We start from the raw sequence: 21,317 nt of genomic DNA, 5'->3' as shown, positions 1-21,317 counted from the left end.
GTTACTCCAAGGCTTTTTACCATTTTGGATGCAGTGATGGTTGCTCCGTCCATCTGGATTGAAAAGTTATGGTGAAGAGTCGGGTTGGCAGAAACTTCAAGCATTTCCGTTTTCGTGAATACACACAGCAAGACTGGTGACTGATTGGAAAGTAAAATTGAACATCTCCCATGGCCTGCACAGTCACCAGATCTAAATATTATTGAGCCACTTTGGGGTGTTTTGGAGGAGTGAGTCAGGAAACGTTTTCCTTCGCCAGCATTACGTAGTGTTGGATTATTTATCAAATCCATGGGTGTTCAATAAAAAAAGGTCAGGAGAGGTTTTCTTCAATGTCAAACATACAAGTAATTTATTGGATACTAATGAATAATTCGATTCACAGAATTCTAGTATCTTCAATGCAATGCAAAATTTACATTCAGTAGGTGCACAACAAATTTCATTTGCTGATTCTTTGCTGATTTGCTGATTCATTTGCACTTTTATACATAGCTGATATTAACAGTTGGAGTTTAGTGGAATTCGTCACTTGTCAATCATTCTCCAGTCCTCCTTTGGCCGCACCCATACATACGTCCTCTTTTTTTACTAATTCTCTGCACAACGTCACTTCTCAACTGCAAATTCTGTGCTCACAGGAAGTTTCGCTGCAGAGCTCAAGTTAATTGTTGACAATCAGGCCTTTGCATTTCTATCAGCTTCATCTACTTCTGCAAAAAATGCTTCATTAGTATGCAAAACATATCACACTCAACACTAGAAGTTCAGTTAATATATCACCTTTAAGCAATACAAATACAAATGTTTAATGAAAAGAAAAATAGACAAAAATAATTTAAAAAACATTCCTTTTCACAACAGTAGTGACTCTGCCACCATTTTGCAAGAAGAATGGCTCAAAATCTCTCCGGCCACTGTGCAGGACTTGTATATGTCATTCCTAAGATGAACTGATGCTGTATTGGCCACAAAAGGAGGCCGTACACCATACTAAAAAAATATTGTGGTCTAAAACCAAGTATTTCATAGTCTAACCCCTATATATGTATTGCCATACTAAATCCCTTCAAGAGTTATCATGTCAGAATTACTGAATATCTGTGTGTGCAGATAAGATTTTAGCCAGCCATGGCGCATTATGCCTAAAAACTTACCAACAGTTTTGTCATTTTTCCTGGACCCGCATTTTCAAAATAGCCCAATTGTGCAGAAAAAATGCAACCCTGGCAACATTGCTACCTAGAAGTTTCAGTGCAACTTGTGTTACCTTGAATAAGGCAGCCTTGCTGTTGTGAGCAGAAAAGCATTTTTTTATGTGCTCATCTACTCTGTCTGCAAATCATCGCCGCAAGTATACAGCATGTGAAGGATGTGAGGCTCTGTTCAGGAAGCAGGTATTAGGCTGCATCAGCACCTGAGGTGGAGAACCAGTCTCGCTGAGAGCGCTTTTAGCATAACCACAACTTCATTGATAACTTTGAAAAGGCTGTCATGAAAAATCAATACGAGTTCATCATAGAAATTAGATGCACCTCGCCGGTGAAATGCCTTATGGGTAGAAATGCAGAACCGAATTGGATTTCCCTCTCTCTTTAGGTTTTATCGACAGCATGTGTGCTCCAAGATCTGTTGAACAGCATCCAAATGAATTCAGCAGACATTCGGTTTTCAGCTCAAAGCAAATTTTTGCAGTCAACCTCACTGACACCAATTAGAGTGGTATATGGATCACAGCTGACGCTTCTCGAATGCTCGGAATGAATCAGGTGCTTTTGTTCCTTGTAGGCCTTTGCTTTGAACTCTTACGAAAAGTTTTTCTTTTCACGAGCAGCTTGAAAGAGTTGATGAGTTTGTCATCCTATGATTAAAAAGTAATAATTGTTAACAGTTTCATTTTCAGTGCATTTCCAAGGAAGCATAATGTATTTAGCGTTCATTGAAGATTTATAATTGTAGATCTCTCTGAACTCTCCTAACTAGCAGTGTTTGCATCATTCATCACTCTATTTTATGTACATGCAATCTTCTGCATTAATTCCACTCTTTGTGCTGTAGGTTTGAGTAATACCTCAGATTATATGAAAAAAAGGTGATTTATCATATTTCTACCATATTTAAACCACATTGCTAATGATTTTTTAAGTTTATACAATATCTGTGTAGCTAACATTCTGTTAATATGAATAGCATGTGGCTAGTGTGCTTTAAATAGTATGTTGCACGTAGTGTGCTACTTGCATTTTTAATACTGTTAATACTGTATTAAATCTTTAATACAATTTGTTGATCACTTTTTTCTAGCATGGTTAGCTCATGCGATTGTGTCCCATTTACACTAATATGTTTTAGTTTTAAAACTGTGTTTTACACTAAATATATATATATTTTTTAACTTGTTCAAACTACTTATTTAAAATGAGCTAAAACAACACAAATCTTGAGATTTCGTTGGGACAACTTAATTTTTTATGTTAAATCCACATAAATTTGTTAGGTTAGGTTAGGTTAACCTAATCAATTTGTGTTGGGACAACATAAAAGAATTGTGTGGAACACTGCATTTTTTACAGTGTAGAATGAAAATGGCCCACGCCACACATCTAGCATTTCTGAACAGTTTTTCGTCCACAATGCACCGCTGAAAACGCGCATCATGTGACCATACACACACTCTGGCATGCTGGCATCTGGCATGCAGATGCGCACATCTGAGCTTCAGGCAGCTTTGAGCACACCTCCCCGGGTGATAGCAGCGGAGGTCAAACAGTTCATCAAGGATCTTTCGCTAAATTTCATCTCACTGTTGTTGTTAAATGTGATATTTAATTCATCTTGCCTCTATCTAATGGTCTTTTGAATATATTACTAGTTCTCAAATTGACTGATTGCTTGCCTTTATTTCCTATATTGTATAAACTTATGTTGCGTTATTTTTTATAATGGCCCTTGTGGATTATTAAAACTGATATTTAGCAAAAAAGACAGCGTGTGTTTCATATTTTTCAAAGAAAATGAAAGGAGGCAGTAATGTTATACGCTCCATCTTGTTATAAATATGCAAACAGTGAAGGTGATGATCATATAAATATGTAATTAAACGATGCCTTAACATTTTTAGTGTCTGTTAAGTCATCAAAAGGAAAATAGGCAGTTCCTTATATCATGTTTTCATTTTATTGTTAAGATTGTGAAACAATGTAGCCAGGGTGCAAATGATGTTATTTCAAGAGTTCACTCTTAGCTGATAATCAATAAAGCATAATTGGCATGCTGTCCCGGGACAGAGCCCTGAGCTCGTAATATCTTCGAGCTCGGGGCTCCCTCCCGTTAGCAGGGCGAGAGGAGAGTTCGAACTCAGGAGGTCTCCAGAACTCCCCTGCTTGTCGCCGTGTGAGAAGTGTAAACTAAGGTTGTCTTAGGTGAAAATTTGGATTAGTTGGTGGTTGATGGCTATGGTGTATGTTTTTGGACGGTGGGAGGAAACCGGAGAACCAGGGGGAAACCCACGCGAACACATTGAGAACATGCAAATTCTGAACAGAAACGCCAGCCAGCCTGATAGGAGGTTGTACAAGCACCATTCTTGCTGTGAGGCAACAATGCTAGCCACTGGTCCACTGTGTTGTCCTATCGGAAAAAGGGTGAGAAGTAGGGGTGGAAGGGGTAAAGCTTCAAGATGAAGATAACTGGAGTGAAAAACTCAGATTATTTATAATGTCTCCGTAATCATCTAATAGGGCAGATTACGTAGCTAATGAGGTGCCTGCCGTGTTGATCATAAGCACATGATCCTCTCGAAATTTTATAAATAAACCGCACAAAGTACACACAGAAATTTTTACCTGTGTCCTTGTGTCCTTGTGTCCTTGGGAGTTTGTTTTCCAAGTTTTTCAAACTTGTGAAGAGTGAACTTACAAGGAAAAGATGCAGGACTGAACTTTATGTAGGCTACATAATATTGAGGGAAAATAAAACCCAGTCAGATAGGTGAACGTCTGCAGCCATGCCTCCGTTTTCCCCCATCCACACTGACTCAGAGCAGCAACATTTTAAAACTAAAAAGGCCTCTCCAGCATTTTCAAATAGCTCCATTTTCAGGGCTTGAAAACTCTGGGGTAGTGTGCACAGAAGGCGTAACTGTACCAAAACATATGCGATTTAAAACTAATGCATATTAGTGTAAACATGGCCTTCAAGGGCCATAAACACCTACCCTGTCTCAGCAGGGTGTTTTCACACGTCTAGTTTGAAAAAAGTCAGGAAAGTGGGTGAGTCCAGCCCTGTTTATCTGGGAGAAAGAGGGAAGGGTTTGCATGAAAAGGGAGTTTCATTACGTGCACTACAGATGATTTTCACAGCGGCAACACAAACACAGACGCATGGGAGATAGACAGTGATTCAAAGAACAGCATTTACATCGGATCTGTAAGCTGTGTGGAAGTGGAGGATTTTCAGTCCATAATATTGTAGAGATATTACTGTAAACTTAGTAACTAAATCTAAGGAATGTCTTTAAAAACTGAGAGTACTGCTGACAATACTAACTAACTTTGCCATCTGAATAAACATAAGCAACGATCATTGATCACACATTTACCAAATCTGTCGAGACAGAACAATCAACACCAACTGGAGCCACATCTTTTTTTTAAAAAAGACGACGTGGGACAAATACGGACTTCACCATTTCCAGATGCGAATAGCTCTCTCTGTAAAAAATGTTCCTTACAAACCTATTTTTGTCGCGTGTCAGCAGACCACTGTAATCAACACGCGAGTGGTGCTCTCATAGCAGGGAAATGGAAACAAAACCTTTGTTTTCTAAACGCTGACAACCAATGTCTTCGAACAATTTTTTTTCTACTTGTTTATATTATGGTTGGCAATACAACACGCGGTCTCTCTGAACACTGTAACAGGTAAAAGGAGTCTTCGAAGCTATGCTATGCATATTAATAAAGTTGCTCTCGTTCATAATAGAGTGCACTGATTGGTTCGAACCAAGTCTTTTTAGTGGTGGAAAGAGTACTAAAAAATCATACTCAAGTAAAAGTACCATTACTTGCCTAAAAATGTAGTGCAAATAGAGTAAAAGTATCTGTTGTAAATATTACTCAAAGTATGAGTAAAAAGTAGACCTTTCAAAAGTACTCAATAATAGTGAGTGGTGAGTATCACGCTGCTAAAAACTGATGCGTTTACATGTTATTTGTGGATGTGTGTAAACGTAACATTCTGTAGTGCATCTAGTTATTGCCCAACAGGCACACAACATCTTAAGATGTTACTGTTAGGTTAGATTTAGGTTGTGATTTCAGGGGACCAAAATTCTACGTCTAGCCAGCATCTAAGGACAATGTTATTTTGATGTCCAATAATGATGTCAAATGACGTTGATATTGGTCGATTTTAGGTTGTTAGAAAGTAACCAAAATCCAACGTTGACCCAACATCTAAAACCAACATCATACTGACGTCAAATACTGATATTTATTCATCAGGTATGGCAACCAAAATCCAACGTCTGATAAATGTCAATAGCGGTAATGCCCACACAACGTCAAGCTGTTACATCATTAGACATTGATATTTGGTTGGTTAAAGGTTGGACATTGACGTTGGCCAGATGTTGAGTTCTGACGTCAACTCGATTTTCATTTCCAAACAAAATGCAACGCCCCCATGACGTTGGGGTACAACGTCAATCTGACGTCATGTTGACGTCTTGTGCCTGCTGGGTGCCATTTCGGTCAACAAACAGTAAACCTCCGTCATCTTCTCATCAGTGACAGGCATCTAAACCGTCTCTCGGTCAATGCGTGTAAAGACTTTGGACATCTTCTTGGACACTTTGAATACTTCCAAACAGTTTGCTGCAATTATAAATTGCCCATGTCTTGAAGTAGTTCGCTGTGCTGCGATTTACTTTCTATGTGGGATTTGACTGGACTCGCAGGACTGATTTTTCTAATCCCCTTAGACAAGAAAAAAGTAGTGACTGCAGGTTGAAGGAATGTAGTGGAGTAAAAGTACCGATACTGCACTAAAAATGTACTCAAGTAAAATTGCACATTTTAAAAACTACTCGGTAAATTAAGATTCCTGAGAAAAAGTACTCAATTACAGTAATTTGAGTATTTGTAATAAGTTACTTTACACCACCGAGTCTTTCTCATGAATTAATGAATAGATGTGCTGAAAAAGAATGATCAGTGGAAACAGCTTCATGGCAAAGGCTGTGAATACTTATGTGATTTTTCAGGTTTATCATTTTTAATGAATTTGCAACAATTTCAAACAGTCTTTTTTTCACATTGTGATTATGGGGTATTGTGTGTAGACTTTTGAGAAAATAATATAATCCATTTTGGAATAAGACTGTTACAAAAAAATGTGGAAAAAGTGAATCGATATAAATACTTTCAGGATGCACTGTAATTTTATTCACAAATGCACTATGCATTTCTCCTTAGCAATGTTTTCTGTTCAAAAACATTTCAAAATTATATTTAAGCTGTTGGCCGTAACATCTCTTGGGCTTATGAACAGTTTTACGAAGTGGATTTAAAAAAAAACACTCGTGCGTTTTGTATGTATATTTTACATAGGCTTGCCGCATGATAATCCAATTATTCTTTGATTTAAGCCTCTTTTGATGTCCCTGGTTTGTCCTCGGGTGCATGCGATCCCTACAGGTGAGACTCTCTTCAAAGGCCCCGTCAAGACAGGCCATTCCAGATAAGGATGATTATTGCAGCTCATCCCGGAATGAATTCCAAAGGTCAAGTGTCCTGAGAACTGCCTGCTCAAATACTGAGGCAATGAAAAAAAAAATGCAATGAAAACCTTCACTGTTGATATCAAGTCATTCGGATTCAGATTAGTCACAGAGCCTGAGCACCGCATCGCAGGATGTTTTGGTCCACAGCCAGGGAAGTTAAGATGGTATGAAATCAGCAGAGAGGACGTTCCACTCCAAATGGCTAATAAAGTGAGGCCAAGATGTCGATTTAACTCATGCATTAAAACCATCGATCTAATCCCCTTCAGTTCCAAGTATTGTCCTGGGAAGACACACACAGACAAATGCAGACAGGTTTGTGCAAGACAGATTATTTATAGTTTTGTTTTAGTAACTATAGAATTAATTTTGTGAGGATGTACATGTTTTTGTTGTTGTTGTTGCTTTTTTAATTCTATGGAAGTACAATGATTAGATTATATGTTTATATCTTTTAAATTAATCCTGTTTAGGGTGGTGCAAAACGTCGCGGATATAACTGAGAATGCGGGTGGTGTGGGAGGTGTCACGGGTGCCACCCGCTCTATTCTGCCGCCCTAGGCGCGGATATAACTGCTGAGGACGCGGATGGTGAGGGTGGTGACACGGACGCCACCCTCGCTATTCTGCCGCCCTAGGCGCGGATATAACTGCTGAGGACGCGGATGGTGAGGGTGGTGTCGTGGACGCCACTCTCTCTATTCTTCCTCCCTAGGCGCGGATATAACTGCTGAGGACACGGGTGGTGGGAGAGGTGTCGCGGACCCTACCACCCTAGGCCGCCTAGGTTGCCTTTATGGATGCGCCGGCCCTGCCTACTTGTGGCTGAAGTCCCTCCCACTTGGAGGTCTATGGGCTGCCGCGATACTTACATAATTAATAGGTAATAAAGTGTAACCAAGGTGTCAGTTTAACTTGTGTATTAAAACCATATTGGTCTGCTTCCATTTTGATTCAAAAATGTCCTGCAAAAACACAAACACACACACGTACTGTTTGTACAAAACAAATTATTCAAACTTTCGAATCCACATGCTTTATTCATTGGTCATAAAATAATAATCAAGGAACGAGCTGGAAATCTGACTATTTATTGAGTTACGTTCCGGTTAGCCACGTTTAGCCTTTATCGTCTCCACTAGCCGCAGGGATGATGCTCACATTGCAGTTCTTCCCTTGTGCAGGAATATTAATCCAGCCAGTAATTCCTTTGATAAAGTTGCTCTTTCAAAAGTCTCCGTTCAAGGCTTTGGGGGAAGGCCGACTTTGAATACCAATGAAGCGATGCTTTCTAAATTGAAAGGAAAAACAAAGGAGTGAAATGAGAAACTCCAAGAAACGTTGCAGGGTTTGTAGTTCGCCGCTAATCACAGACTGTTAGGATGTAGATGAGGTTTGTGTGCCTTTGTCAGGCAAAGGTGAGGGTGACCGTGTGTTTCAGAGGCTTTTTCGAGACAATGAAAACAATTCTCTTGATTTATGGGTAGAAAGAGACGCTCTCTGGAGATGGTGGAGGAGAAAGGTTTCTCTAAAATTAGAGCGGGTATTATGTGGCGTGTTATAGCTTTATCGCACACCCTCACGCTGCAGAATAACTCTGTTAATCAAAGCCGGTGTCATGTCAGACCACCGTGGCAGATCTGCTCCACATACACAGATGTTCATCCTGACCTGATGTGTTTTCTTGTTGTGGGCAAGGAGGTTTATCATGCCTGGAGAGGAAGCCATCCGTTAGCATTCCCATTCATCTCAATGGCAGATGCAACGCACTGCAGAAAATCTAACGTGTAGTGATTACATGAAGCAAACTTGTGTGTGGAATATGCAGCATCTGAATGCTTGGAAAAAAGTATATTTGGTGCTATTATGCAGCTTGTGCAATTTAGTTCCCTTGCTTTTTTACAAATGCTTTATGCTAAAAAAAAATTATAATACATATATATTCTTTATATATTGATAAATTGCTGTATGATAAATATTTAGAAGTAATATAATACATTATCATAATAATGTACTGTATTTTTCCTAATGCCAGAATCTAAAATGTAAAGATAATATATTAATATTACATTATAAATTATGTAATTTTTTGCACATTATATTATATTATATTATAATATATATATGCAGCCATATCGCACTGCTACGACAGTTTGATAGCATAATCGTGTATATAAAAAAGAAAATCAAAGATGGACAGTCTAAAAATCCTTTTGTGCAAGCAACTACTTTCTTCCGCCATTCCTTCATATCTGCAGCTGACGTCTGAAGAACAGAAACCATTGCTACTTCACATCACTTTAAAGTTATTTGCATGATTCTCTTGCGTAATATCTATAGCAGCGATATTTGTCAAACTGTAGAGTGTCCTCTGCTTGTCACTGTATTTGAGCGGAGTAATACACAAGGGTGAAGGGTGAAGAGGCGGTATGAGGGCTGTTATTTGCAGAATATCACACGGCTATCAGCCAGTCAGATTCAAGAACCAGACAGATTTATATATATATATATATATATATATATATATATATATATATATATATATATATATATATATATATATATATATATATATATATATATATATATATACAGTGCATCTGGAAAGTATTCATAGCGCTTGACTTTTTCCACATTTATGTTACAGCCTTATTCCAAAATGGATTAAATTAATTTATTTCCTCAAAATTCTACACACAATACCCCATAATGATAATGTGAAAAAAGATTTTTTTTAATTGTTGCAAATTTATTAAAAATAAAAAAAAGCACTGAGATCCGGTGGCAGGTCTTGAGATTGTCTGGCCAAATAAAAAGCTCGCGGAGCTGCTGCTGACTGCCTGGAGCTCAGAGTCTAAAGCAAGTTTTTAAAGACATGCTATCCTTATACATAAACTGCGGATTTAACTTTAAAAAACTACATTCTCCCTTGAAAAACTCTTAAACTTGATTTTGTAGCATAATAAATGAGTATTATCTAATTTTGTGCATTTCCCGTCCATCATTAACCATTCTATCATTAACCATGGAATATACAATCCCAATATTTATTAGTTCATTTATTTACATTTAGCATTATATATAATAATGTTTTCAGTGGATTTTGCAGTGCGATGCAGTCCTTTCAATCTACTTATGTGACTGTCCTGTTCTACAGTCTATTTTATTGGGGCTCTTGGAGTAGAGCTGGAGATGAACATGCTCATCAGCAGAGCAGACATTGCCTTTGGAGTAGGCTAGAACCATCTGGAGGATGTAAAAGAGCGAAGACTGAAGACCAAGCTGGAGTGACGTGCAGGAGTGAGGAACAAGTCCTAAACTAGGCTGATTCGGTCCTGCCGCTGCAGAAAGCTCCGCAGGAAGCCAATCATGCCAGCTGCCATAATACCTAATTCATCAACCATGTGCTGAGGCACTGCTGACCTTTAGTGCATGAGGAACCTACTCTTCGCCTTATCAGGAGATTGATTCTGTGCAGTTTCAACTGGATTCTGGATTTCACAAACCTTCTGGTTATAACACCTGCACATTAGATCCTTTTGTGAAATTATGTAGTATGTTTTATTGCTAATTTTTTCCTAATGTTTACTCTAAGCATATTACAGTCATCTTTTCATTCATTTGTATATCTAGCAACCTAGATATCCTTTAGACACTACCTTACAACATACCCTAACATACATCTACCCTATACCTAACATCTACTATATAGTGTATGAAGAAAAATTGTATGTGAACTAAGTACTGTAGTGCTTCTGAATTCATAATATTCTAAAAACACTAGGCGAGACGTTCCCGCATGACATACTACTTCCACTGACATTCTCTAGTGCACATTCAGATGACACTATACTATCCTATGAGACCATGTGAGAGGATCTGAGAATGGTGTGAATGTATGATGTCAGAATTCCATCTATACTACTCAGTTTACAGGTTTACAGATGCTTGAAATGAAGCCTTCAAATGACAGGTTGTTGAGGTTTAGGACTTGACTTTAGTTAGTATTCTAGATTCTTTGCGACAGAGGGTTTTGATTCAATAAGCAAGAAAGACCTCAGATTTTTCTGAATGTAGAAACAAAGTTATTAGTTATCAAATTGTGTAATCAGCTATGCAATATTTTAGTTTTGTGACTTTGTAAAAATTATCACGTTGTGAGGAAATATAGAATTGTGTAAAAGAATTGTGTATCATTGGCTTAACAGTCGAAACTAAATTAAAAAAAATAATAATATAATGCAGAGGTGTACAAACTCAATCCTGGAGGGCCGGTGTCCTGCTGAGTTAAGCTCCAACTAAAGTCCAAGTTACTCCAAGTTAAACTCTAGGTGTAGCTCCAGCACACCTGCCAGGAAGTTTCTAGTATAACTAGTAAGAGCTTGATTAGTTGGTTTAGATGTGTCTCATTAGGGTTTCAGCTAAACTCGCCAGGACACTGGTCCTCCAGGACTGAATTTGGACACACCTGATATAATGCATATATAATGTAAAAAGCAAGGGACCCAGAATTGAGCCTTGTGGTTCTCCACGGTGTACTTTTGAGAGCTACGATGCCTCTTCATGCTCATTTTCATCCTACTGTATATAAAATAAACTTTTTGAATGGGCTTGAAATAGGTTAAAATTCAAATATAGAAGCTTACCAACTCAGATAGTATGCAATTTCATACAGACATTCAGTGTTTTCCTAGTAAACGAGTCAACAATGTTGAAAACCTAATAAAAAGCACATATTGCTGTTTTTTTAAGTGAGCACCCATAGAACACTCAAGTAACTTGGCTGTCTACTTGTACTTTCTCAACAGTTGACATTGTTTTTCTTGAAACTTGCTTTATGAATAAAGGAAAAGAAGTGCATTTTACACTAGCTTGTGTTGGTTTTCTCCAGGTGCTCCGATGTACCCCACAGTCCAAAGACATGCGGTATAGGTGAATTGGGTAAACTAAATTGGCCGTAGTGTATGTGTGTGAATGCAAAACTGTATTGGTTTTTCCCAGTGTTGAGTTGCGGCTGGAAAGGCATCAGCTGTGTAAAACATATACTGAATAGGTTGACAGTTCATTCCGCTGTGGCGACCCCTGATTAATAAAGGGACTACGCTAAAAAGAAAGAATAAGAATAGCTTGTTCAGTGAACTTAATTAAATAATAATCTAAAGCCTCTCCATTCAGTTATTTTAGTTCCATACCACAAGACTAAAACTATCTTACATAATGTTTTGGTGAACTAAATTAATGAAACTGGGACTTTGTTAATAATTTGTTCATTTAATTACATTTTTTTTTTACATTAAGTAGCATCAAGAATTATTGCATTAATAAAGCTATAGCCACGAGCACTCCAAGCATGAGTGAAATTGTTAAATAAAATTTTTATCAGTTCAAGTGGATTGAACATAATAAAAACAAAATGTCCACAATGTTCTAGAATTGTGTTGTTTCAGTAATTTGAACGTGCAGAAAACAATTGAGGGCACCATGGAGATCAAGAAAAATACAATTATAAATGCTTGATATTAAGTAATGTAATCTTCATTGTTTAGAATTTTAGTTATGGCTACAAGTGTGCTGTATCATGCCAGTAGAACAGTGTTTTACAAAATAAGGGCTTCATCAAAAAAATCATATTCTATAAAATATGAAATTTGGATAGACTATATAATATCAACCATGTTCATTTAGACATATTGGACTTTATTTTAACTATCTAGGCGCAAAGTCTGAAGCGCAGGGCGCAAAAGCATTAAATGTGTGTCTAAATCCACTTTTGCTATTTTAAGGACGGAAAAATAGGCTCTGCATCCTGGCGCATGGTTTAACAGGGTTGTGCTTATTCTCCTGATGAGTTATGGGTGGAGTAAAATGTGTGTAAATCTATATTTATTCAGATTTTAAATTAATTATAGTAATATTATTGACTAATATGAAACTGTTCATCTGATTTATGTATGCAGTTTGTAAAGTAATATTTAACGCTTCACTAACGAGAAAAGAGTTAAACAGACCATCTGCAGCGCGAGAATAAAGAATGAGCCTCCTCCATTTGGCCTCTTTACTTTGTCTTTACTGTACATTTACTCTTTACTCCTTTACTTTTGTGGATAAGGAAACGGTGTTGTACACACTCCACTAAAGATATCTATTAGCCTACATGTTAAATTTAGTTTGTTAAGCGCAAAATTTGTTTCAAAACTATTAAAACTATTAAAACTATTTCTAAATTCAGTTCTAATTTCCAGCAAACAAATAAACTAACAATAATAACGAAGTGTGGTCAAAAACTGAGTTATATCCAAACACACATTGTATTCCTATGCAACATATGGGGATGCTTACATCTCCAAAACCTGACAGGTGGACAAATCTAAACTTGTTTTTATTAAAACAAATATAAATATGCATATAATAAATATTACTGCTAATAATAATAACATAGAAATGCAAATTTGCGTGAATAAACTGAAAAAAACCCGGCTTCTCGAGATGAAGAAGGCATGGAGGCAGTTGTTTTTATATTTATGTTGAAAATAATAATTTTTGTAACATTTTAATCCATTTTTCATAAGTAAAGATATTTGCATAGTGCTGTACATCCTGTGTGTTTTAAGCAACGTGTAAGTGTTTGGACCTGCATAGACGCATAACTAACGCACTCTGTGCTGGACTTTAGACCAGCTTTTAGTTGATCAATGACGGAGTCTGACGCACTCTGTTTGCATGCATATGTGACAGGATACAGGTTAATCCTCACTGCTGGATGAATATATGTTATGTTAATGTACAAAAAAAACCTGATTTAACATCCACAAACCGGGATTGATTGCTGATGAAGTAAAGCTAAGCTAAATCGCTGTAATTCATTACACACATGTACTGTTTTAAAAACATTTTAAACTTGTAAAACTCACTCTTGATCACATTTGATGATGATTGAAGATCCTAGCAAACTGAACAGACCTTTTATTCTCAGTTGCTTTGCGCACGTCTGGTCTTGTTGATATGATTATACACGTGACTACCGGGACATGTTAATACGCACCATCTGTCAATCAATTCGGTGGGCGGGGGGACCACACTCCTATGTAAAGTTGCAGTCGATCTAAAAACCGCTCCAAATGGTCCACCGTTTTTATGTATTTAAATTTTTAAAAAAAAAGGACTGGGTGAGTTTATATCACCCCAACATGACTGTCTATACACTATATCTACACACATGTCTGTCCAAACAGCTTTAAAAGTAGATTTTTCACCATAGGTGCCCTTTAAAACCAAAAAGAGAGGCCAAAGTGGAAACCCAGGTAGTTTTAATACTACAGAATATAAATGTTTTTTCCACCATTCGTTGATATTAATTTATTAATTACAAAACTAAAATGAATTAACAAATTATTACTTTGATAACTGGAAAAGAATATTTGAACCTATAAGTTTACAACATACTGATGAACTGTTTTTCTAGGCTTTGTTGGTGAGAATGGTTTATTCTTTCCATAAAAAACATATATATTTGTGGAGCAACCCATGTTCTGTTGTCATTAATATGTTATTAAACTTTAAAAGGTAGAACTGTTCGAGATATGAACAAAAGAAAGTGATGCCTCAAAGTTTGATTTAAAAAAATCTTGAATGGTTATAAAAATCTTTATAATCATTAAAATAATTTAGAAAAATTTGTTTAAAAATCATGAATGATATTAATGATTAGTTCCGGAAACTTCCAACTTTGTTTATCTGTCTGATTTTACGGTGGGTTTCTTTTGATTGCCCCCTGTCATTTTAAAGAATATCGCAACGGCGAACGCATCAAGTATAAAAGCCTTGTTTGTTTTGTGAGGTGCGCGCGCAGTCAGCAGAGGTGCGCAATGCAGCACCAGGCGAAAGTATAAATCAGGCTTTAGCCTTATGGCATAGTAAAATCTCCATAGAATGTGCTCTTCTGATATTTCACACCTACAGTACACTGTACTCTACACCTTACAGAACTTGGCTCTCTGGTATGATTTTTCACATATTATAGGCTAGAGAAAAGCTATGAGTTTGGACCCATTACCTGCCTCCTGACAACATTGCTAAAGTTTTTCTCTAACCGCCTATTATCAACACCCCAGCAATGCTCCCAGCAACCATCCCAGTAACAACCCAAAATACTCAAGCAACTGTCTAGCATCCTAGCATTGCCCTGTCAGCCATTAAAAACATGCCAACAGCCAGATCAACCACCCAGCAACATCCTTGCACAGACTGAGTGAACACCCACAGAAAAGCCAAGCAGATTGTCTGGAATGATCCACGCAAACAAACACACAGACTGATGCTGTAGCTGACAAAGTCTCCTGTTGTCTCCGCGAGGCTGGACCGAGTGTGTCAGCCTGCTGTGAGGGTCTTTTAGAGAGAACGCTATTATTCACACAGCAAACGCACATATAGAGCAATATTTGAGCTGCCTGTCTGTAGAACTTTCCTGGTGGGCATTGATCGCCGTATTTCTCTCAGCTCTGACATTTTTTTGTTTCATTGTTGCTCAGATTCACAGTGTATGAATTAAGATAGCTAAACACTATTGAATAAACGATTCTTTCAAGAACAGATCACTGAAAAGTTCTTTGCACAACTCGAAATGCTTCTTTTATGGCAATACTATAAAAATCCCTTTACACATCTAAAAACCATTTTAAAGTATGCATTTCCATCTGCCTTTTTTCCGATGGCTTATTTCAGTGCCGAGCTGCAGATTTGAAGCTCATATTCTGGTCAGTGATTGCCATATTTCTCTCCACGCCAACAACACCTGTGTGTTTCATAGCCCGTTTCAAATCATAAGTCTTTTTCTTTTCTTTTTTCTTTATTGCTCAGATATACAGTTTCATTAAATCTTTCGAAAAAATCTTTAAGAGATCCATTCTGAGCTGGATGCTTTACATAAAGGCGTACTCTAGAGCAGTGGTTCCCTACCTTTTTTTGCCTGAGACCCCACTTTTTCTACAGAAAATATTGTACAGCCCCCCTCCACATTTAATGATATAATCGCTCATATATGTTTGCAGTAATGATGACAAAAAATGTTGTTTACAAACAAACGGTATGTTTATTACCATATCTACATATGCTTATGCACAAATAATAGCCTAATGTTTCCCAGAGATGGAATGCAGCTGGAAGGGCATTCACTGCAAAAAACATATGCTGAATAAGTTGGCGGTTCATTCCGCTGTGGCGACCCCAAATTAATAAAGGGACTCAGCTGAAAAGAAAATGAATGAATGAATAGTAGCCTAATGTAAAATATAAAAGCAAAGCATCAGTAGGCCATTTGTAACTGAAAAGTGAAAGCCATTGGTCTTTAAATTGGCCCTATTTAAAATTCATAAACAAAAATTTCAGTATTTACAAGGGGGGAGGGTGTTTAGTAGGTTGCTGTGCGACCATCAACCATTTTCTCAGAGGATGGCAAACTGACAAAACATTGCTGTCACTTACTGATACAAGTTTTATTCATGGAGAAAAGTACAAATCACTGCAGTGTTTGGGTGTTCTGTGTTTGTCTGAGAAAATTAGTCTTACCGAAATATGAATATTCCATACAAGCTGAAGCTGATCTGTCAATTCTTGACCCGTGACTCACGGTGCACTCGCGTCGCGGCCCTGGGTTCATTGGTGCGAGCGTGTCACGCTGCTTGTGTGCGCAAGTCGCGCAACTCCATTGGAAACAACCAACTTGTGCAAACCCGAGAAATACGCGATATGCCGCCGTCGTTTGCAATCTCCATTAGTTGATCTTCTTGCACAGCCATGGGGGATTCACCTGATTTGTTGACAAGTGGGTTGTGGATCTATTCCTTGGCAGTTCGCGGGTCCTTCACTTGGCCTTTTTTCCCTTAGCAAAGAAACTTTTTAAAGACGCCTGTTTCTTACTCATTTTGCTGCTTGTGGGTTCAATTTGGTCACTCAAGTGACCGAAACGTTTACATAGTCATTGGACGCAAGCGAAAGAATATTGTCATTTTTCAAAATAAAATAATTTTTTTTAAATAAAAGATCGTTCAGTCTCAGATAATAAATAAAACGGAAATAATTAATGATTTCTTGTGCGGCCTGGTACCATTTGATCCACGGACTGGTGGTTGAGGGCCACTGAGCTAGGGGATAAAATGAACTAAGGCAACATGATCATTCTCCTAATTGTCCACTGCTAAGAATTTTTTAAAATATGACACGACCCCCCACAAATCTCGCTAAGGCCCTCTTGTGGGTTGCGACCCCCCTGTTGGGAACCACTGCTCTAGAGGTCTGCATATAGGTCTACAACCGAACAGGGCTGCGTTTCCAAAAAACATTGTTAGCCAACTAAGGTCGCAAGTTCCATTGTTACAAACATAGTTTGTTGATTTAACGTTTCTGAAATCCATCGTTCCATTGAACATTCGCAATCTGCATTGCAAACTTGTACACTTGCAACTACACCTCTAGAGCTGTAGTTAGAGACATAGTTCCTGTTCTTTTTCCCGTTATTCCCCCTATGCCCTATTCATTTAGAACATTCTAACATTTAAACTTGAAATGATTTAAAAAAAACATTAAAGTCATCTTTATGGTATAATTTGTTTTCATAGTATTTTTACAGTTCAGTTTTAGCAATCTTCATATTGACAATTGTGTTCCCTTCATAGTGCACTTTGAGAACATTTCAGGTTTTAATTTATAATAGTTTATTTATTAAGAAATGTATCTGTTCTGAATATGACATGGGCCTGTGGTGGAACATTTCTGCAGTGGTTTGAATGTGTCAAATTGTAAAAGTAGACTTAATAAAAAAAAACTAAATAAAATAAAAAATATGAATAGGGCCTACAACTATTAACGATTTGTATGATTTATATATGAGATTAGAATACGTGTTAGCAAAGTGATTTTATATAAAAAATTCTTAATAATATTTATTATATTTAAAAGGAAACATATATAGTTCATATATGTGTCATTTACAAATATTTTAATTAATATGGAAAACGAGTTTTACCAAAACTAATAGTGATTTTTTTTTTTTTTAATGCGTGTGCATGTAAAACTATAATTTCCGCAACAAATTATGGATTTTTCCACTAAAGTAGTTACTCCACCCCGTTAAGAGCATCATTATGGACATTTTCAAGTTATAACTAATGTAGTTCAAACGATGGATCTTCGACAGAGAAACTAGGGTTTTGGGAAACACTTGTCACTACATCGTTCTTTTCCCAAACGATGCATCGTACTGTGATAGTTCAGCCTCGAGTTATATTGTTGTTTGAGAAACGCACCCCAGATTTCTTGCGGTGCGAATAAAGTGCAGTAGCGGTTGGTAACTAGCGGTTAGTGTAGTTTGAATGGGAGCGGGCGGTCTAACAATATAGCAGTCCCGAGTCCTGACGTTATTTCGGAACAGCATATCTGTGATTTCCTCATTCTTATTGAGCACCAGTACAGCTAGTGCTTATGACTGTTACACATGCTGAATGCATGGACCAGTGCTTTCTGCACATGTTTTTTTTTCGCACAGTCTGTGAACACGTCATCTGCACAACAATCCTCAGAGTGTTCAGCTTGCATTAGAAAACGGTCAGTTTACTGTTAGGAAACCTACATCAGGCAAGTCTGATCTATGGAAGTCTTTTTCATGTGTCATAGACACAAATAGAAAAAAATTACCCTTTGCACGATGTGATAATACCTCAACATTTTACCTTTTTCTGGAACCTCAGGTTTAAGGTGGAACTCATGTCTCATCACAAAGGGGCAAACAAAACTAATATGTAGCCTACAATCCTTGCACAACATACAGTTCCTCTTCGGCAGGGTAACTTCAATGCTATGTGGAAACTTCCACTATGACGGAATCCCCAAAGTGGAAGTTTCCACATAGCATTTCCGTTCCCGCCCTCGGGGAACGAGGGTTACTTTTAGTAACCGGAGCATTCCACTTCGGGAGGGAACTTCAATGCTATGTGGAAGCTTCCACTATGGGGATTCGTCATAGTGGAAGTTTCCACATAGCATTTCCGCTCTTTTAGTAACCGGAGCGTTCCCAATGTAGATGTGAGATTTTGGAAACCAGATCTAAATTTTAGGGGAACAGTTGGGTTGGGTAGAAAATTATTCTAAGCGGGCAGCGGGTGAACGAAGGCTGAATATACAGTGAAAGCAGTCAGGTGTGGAATAAAACATTGCGGCAGCGGAACTAAAATATCAGTCTTGCGCAGACCTCTACCGTACTTTGCTTGTATCCATTTTCTTACAAATACCACTTGAATCTAAAAGTGTCATGAATAAAGATTTAAGCAAATTATAAGAGTGGTCATTATGAGCATCCTAACTTTACACTAAATAGCGTATTTTAGATTCACCAAAATGTACACAGTGCTCTCTAATGGTTTTGTCATCTGAAATGTGCAACAAAATGTTCCCGGAGCAACGTATTTTACAATTAGCAAAAAAATATAGGGTTGAGGCATGAATTTTTAATAAGCCGATCTTGTTTTAAGTGTGTGCTGATCAGTCATAAAACTCGTATTGTATTTGTTGATCACCATATTTCTCTCAGCTCTGACAACATCTGTGTGTTTCATGACCCATTTACAACCCCAAATCAGAAAAGGTTGGGAAGGTATGGAAAACACAAAAAGTAGCAATTTCATTGCAGGCAATACAACAAACAGTATTTAATGTGTTCCTCCTTATTTTATTTTGTTTTTTTCCAAAACAAACACATGTTCCAATTTTGGTTCTTGCAACATATTTCAAAAAAGTTGGGACAGGAGCAATTTAGGGCTAGTAATCAGGCAAATTGGTTAAATAATGATGTGATTTAAAACAGGTGATGTCAACAGGTGATTGTAATTATGATTTGGTACAAAAGCAGCATCCAAGAAAGGTCTAGTCCTTTAGGAGCAAAGATGGGCAGAGGATAGCCAGTTTGCCAACAAATACATGAGAAACTAATGAATGAAAGATAGGAAGACACTTGGATATTTCACCTTCAACAATGCATAGCATCATTAAAAGATTCAAGGAATCTGGAGGAATTTCAGAGCATAAAAAACAGGTACAAGCCTAAGCTGAACTATCGTGATCTCCGATCCCTGAGGTAGCACTTAATCAAGAATTGTCATACATCTATAAGCAATATCACCACATGGGCTCAGGACTACTTTGGCAAACCTTTGTCAAGTACCACAATACGTAGTTGCATCCAAAAATGCCAGTTAAAACTATACTGTGCCAAAAGGAAGCCCTATATTAACAGTGTCCAGAAGTGCCATCAACTTTTCTGACTGACCTGTCTGCAGTCCTAGCCTGTCTCCAATAAAGAATCCGTGACAATAAATGGGACAAAATTACACCTGAAACTCTTCACTTGGTGTCCTCAGTCCCTAAACACTATTAAGTGTTGTGAAAAGGAATGGCAACATTTTAAAATAAACATTATAAAACATTATAAATTGGTAACTTTTTGTGAAATGTGTTTATTTCAAATGTGTTGACAACATTTCAACCAAAATTGAAATGTGTTTATTTAATAAACAAATCATGAGAAACACATTAAATAATGTTGGTTGTATTGTCTGCAATTTAATACAAGTGAAACTAAATTTAATTACTTTTATTTGCGTTTTCCATACTGTCCCAACTTTTTCTGATTTGGGGTTGTAAAACCAAAAGCCATTTTCTTATTTCTTTACTCCTCAGATTCTCAGTGTCTGTATTATTGGTCATTTTCTTCATTTTAATGGTGAACCGAGCTTCTCTGGAGTTCTTATTAAATGAACACTGATGAATGAAATCCTGTCGCACTAATCAGTGCTGCTCCTCTGAAGTGTTGGTGTGAACATTCTTGCGAGGCGGCTGCAGAAATATATAAACTCACACCACAAATTTGCTCGTAACATGAAGCTTGTTAAAATTCTCAGCCTGTGGCATTTCTGCTGCGCGTACCTTCCAACTTTAATTGAAGCTGGAAATTTCACTGAAGTTAATATAATTTAATGAAAAGTGTCTTCTCGTGAAATACCATATCTCTGTGTTTTATTGCAGATACAGAACGCAGATGATGTTCTAATCACACCGTTGGAGAGATTCAGGAAAGAACAGATCGGAGCAGCCAAAGTAAGTCATCCTGTGTCATTCTAAAAACCAAAAATACCTTGGCGTTTGAACTAGAAACCAACATGCAACTGATTTATATGTGTGTGTGTGTGTGTATTTGGAAACACATTTGTGTTTAGACCAGGGATGGGCAAACTCGATCCTGGAGGGCCGGTGTCCCTGCATAGTTTTGCACCAACCCTAATCAAACACACCTACTTGTAGCTTTCTAGTGATTTTGAAGACACTAATTAGGGTGTTCAGGTGTGTTTGATTAGTGTTGGAGCAAAACTCTGCAGGGACACCGGCTCTCGAGGATCGAGTTTGCCCATGCCTGGTTTAGACCATGGATAAATCTTTTTTAGCTACAAGATCCTTTATTTATGATTCAAATGGTTCCTTATAAGGTTTC

The 21,317-nt window shown here is 37.5% G+C and overlaps 1 protein-coding gene across 1 annotated transcript in view; it reads left to right on the top strand.

The window, feature by feature from the left end:
* Positions 1-21,317, top strand: part of LOC130245273 (rho GTPase-activating protein 42) — a 377,423-nt gene that overhangs the window by 238,867 nt on the left and 117,239 nt on the right. Inside the window, exon 5 of the mRNA XM_056477913.1 lies at positions 20,855-20,926. Within this exon, the coding sequence (XP_056333888.1) occupies positions 20,855-20,926 (72 nt within the window). The remainder of the gene's footprint in view (positions 1-20,854; positions 20,927-21,317) is intronic.

Source organism: Danio aesculapii, chromosome 18, assembly GCF_903798145.1.
Source record: "Danio aesculapii chromosome 18, fDanAes4.1, whole genome shotgun sequence".
In the NCBI taxonomy this organism is placed as follows: Eukaryota; Metazoa; Chordata; class Actinopteri; order Cypriniformes; family Danionidae; genus Danio; species Danio aesculapii.
This window is presented reverse-complemented; position numbering and strand designations above follow the sequence as displayed.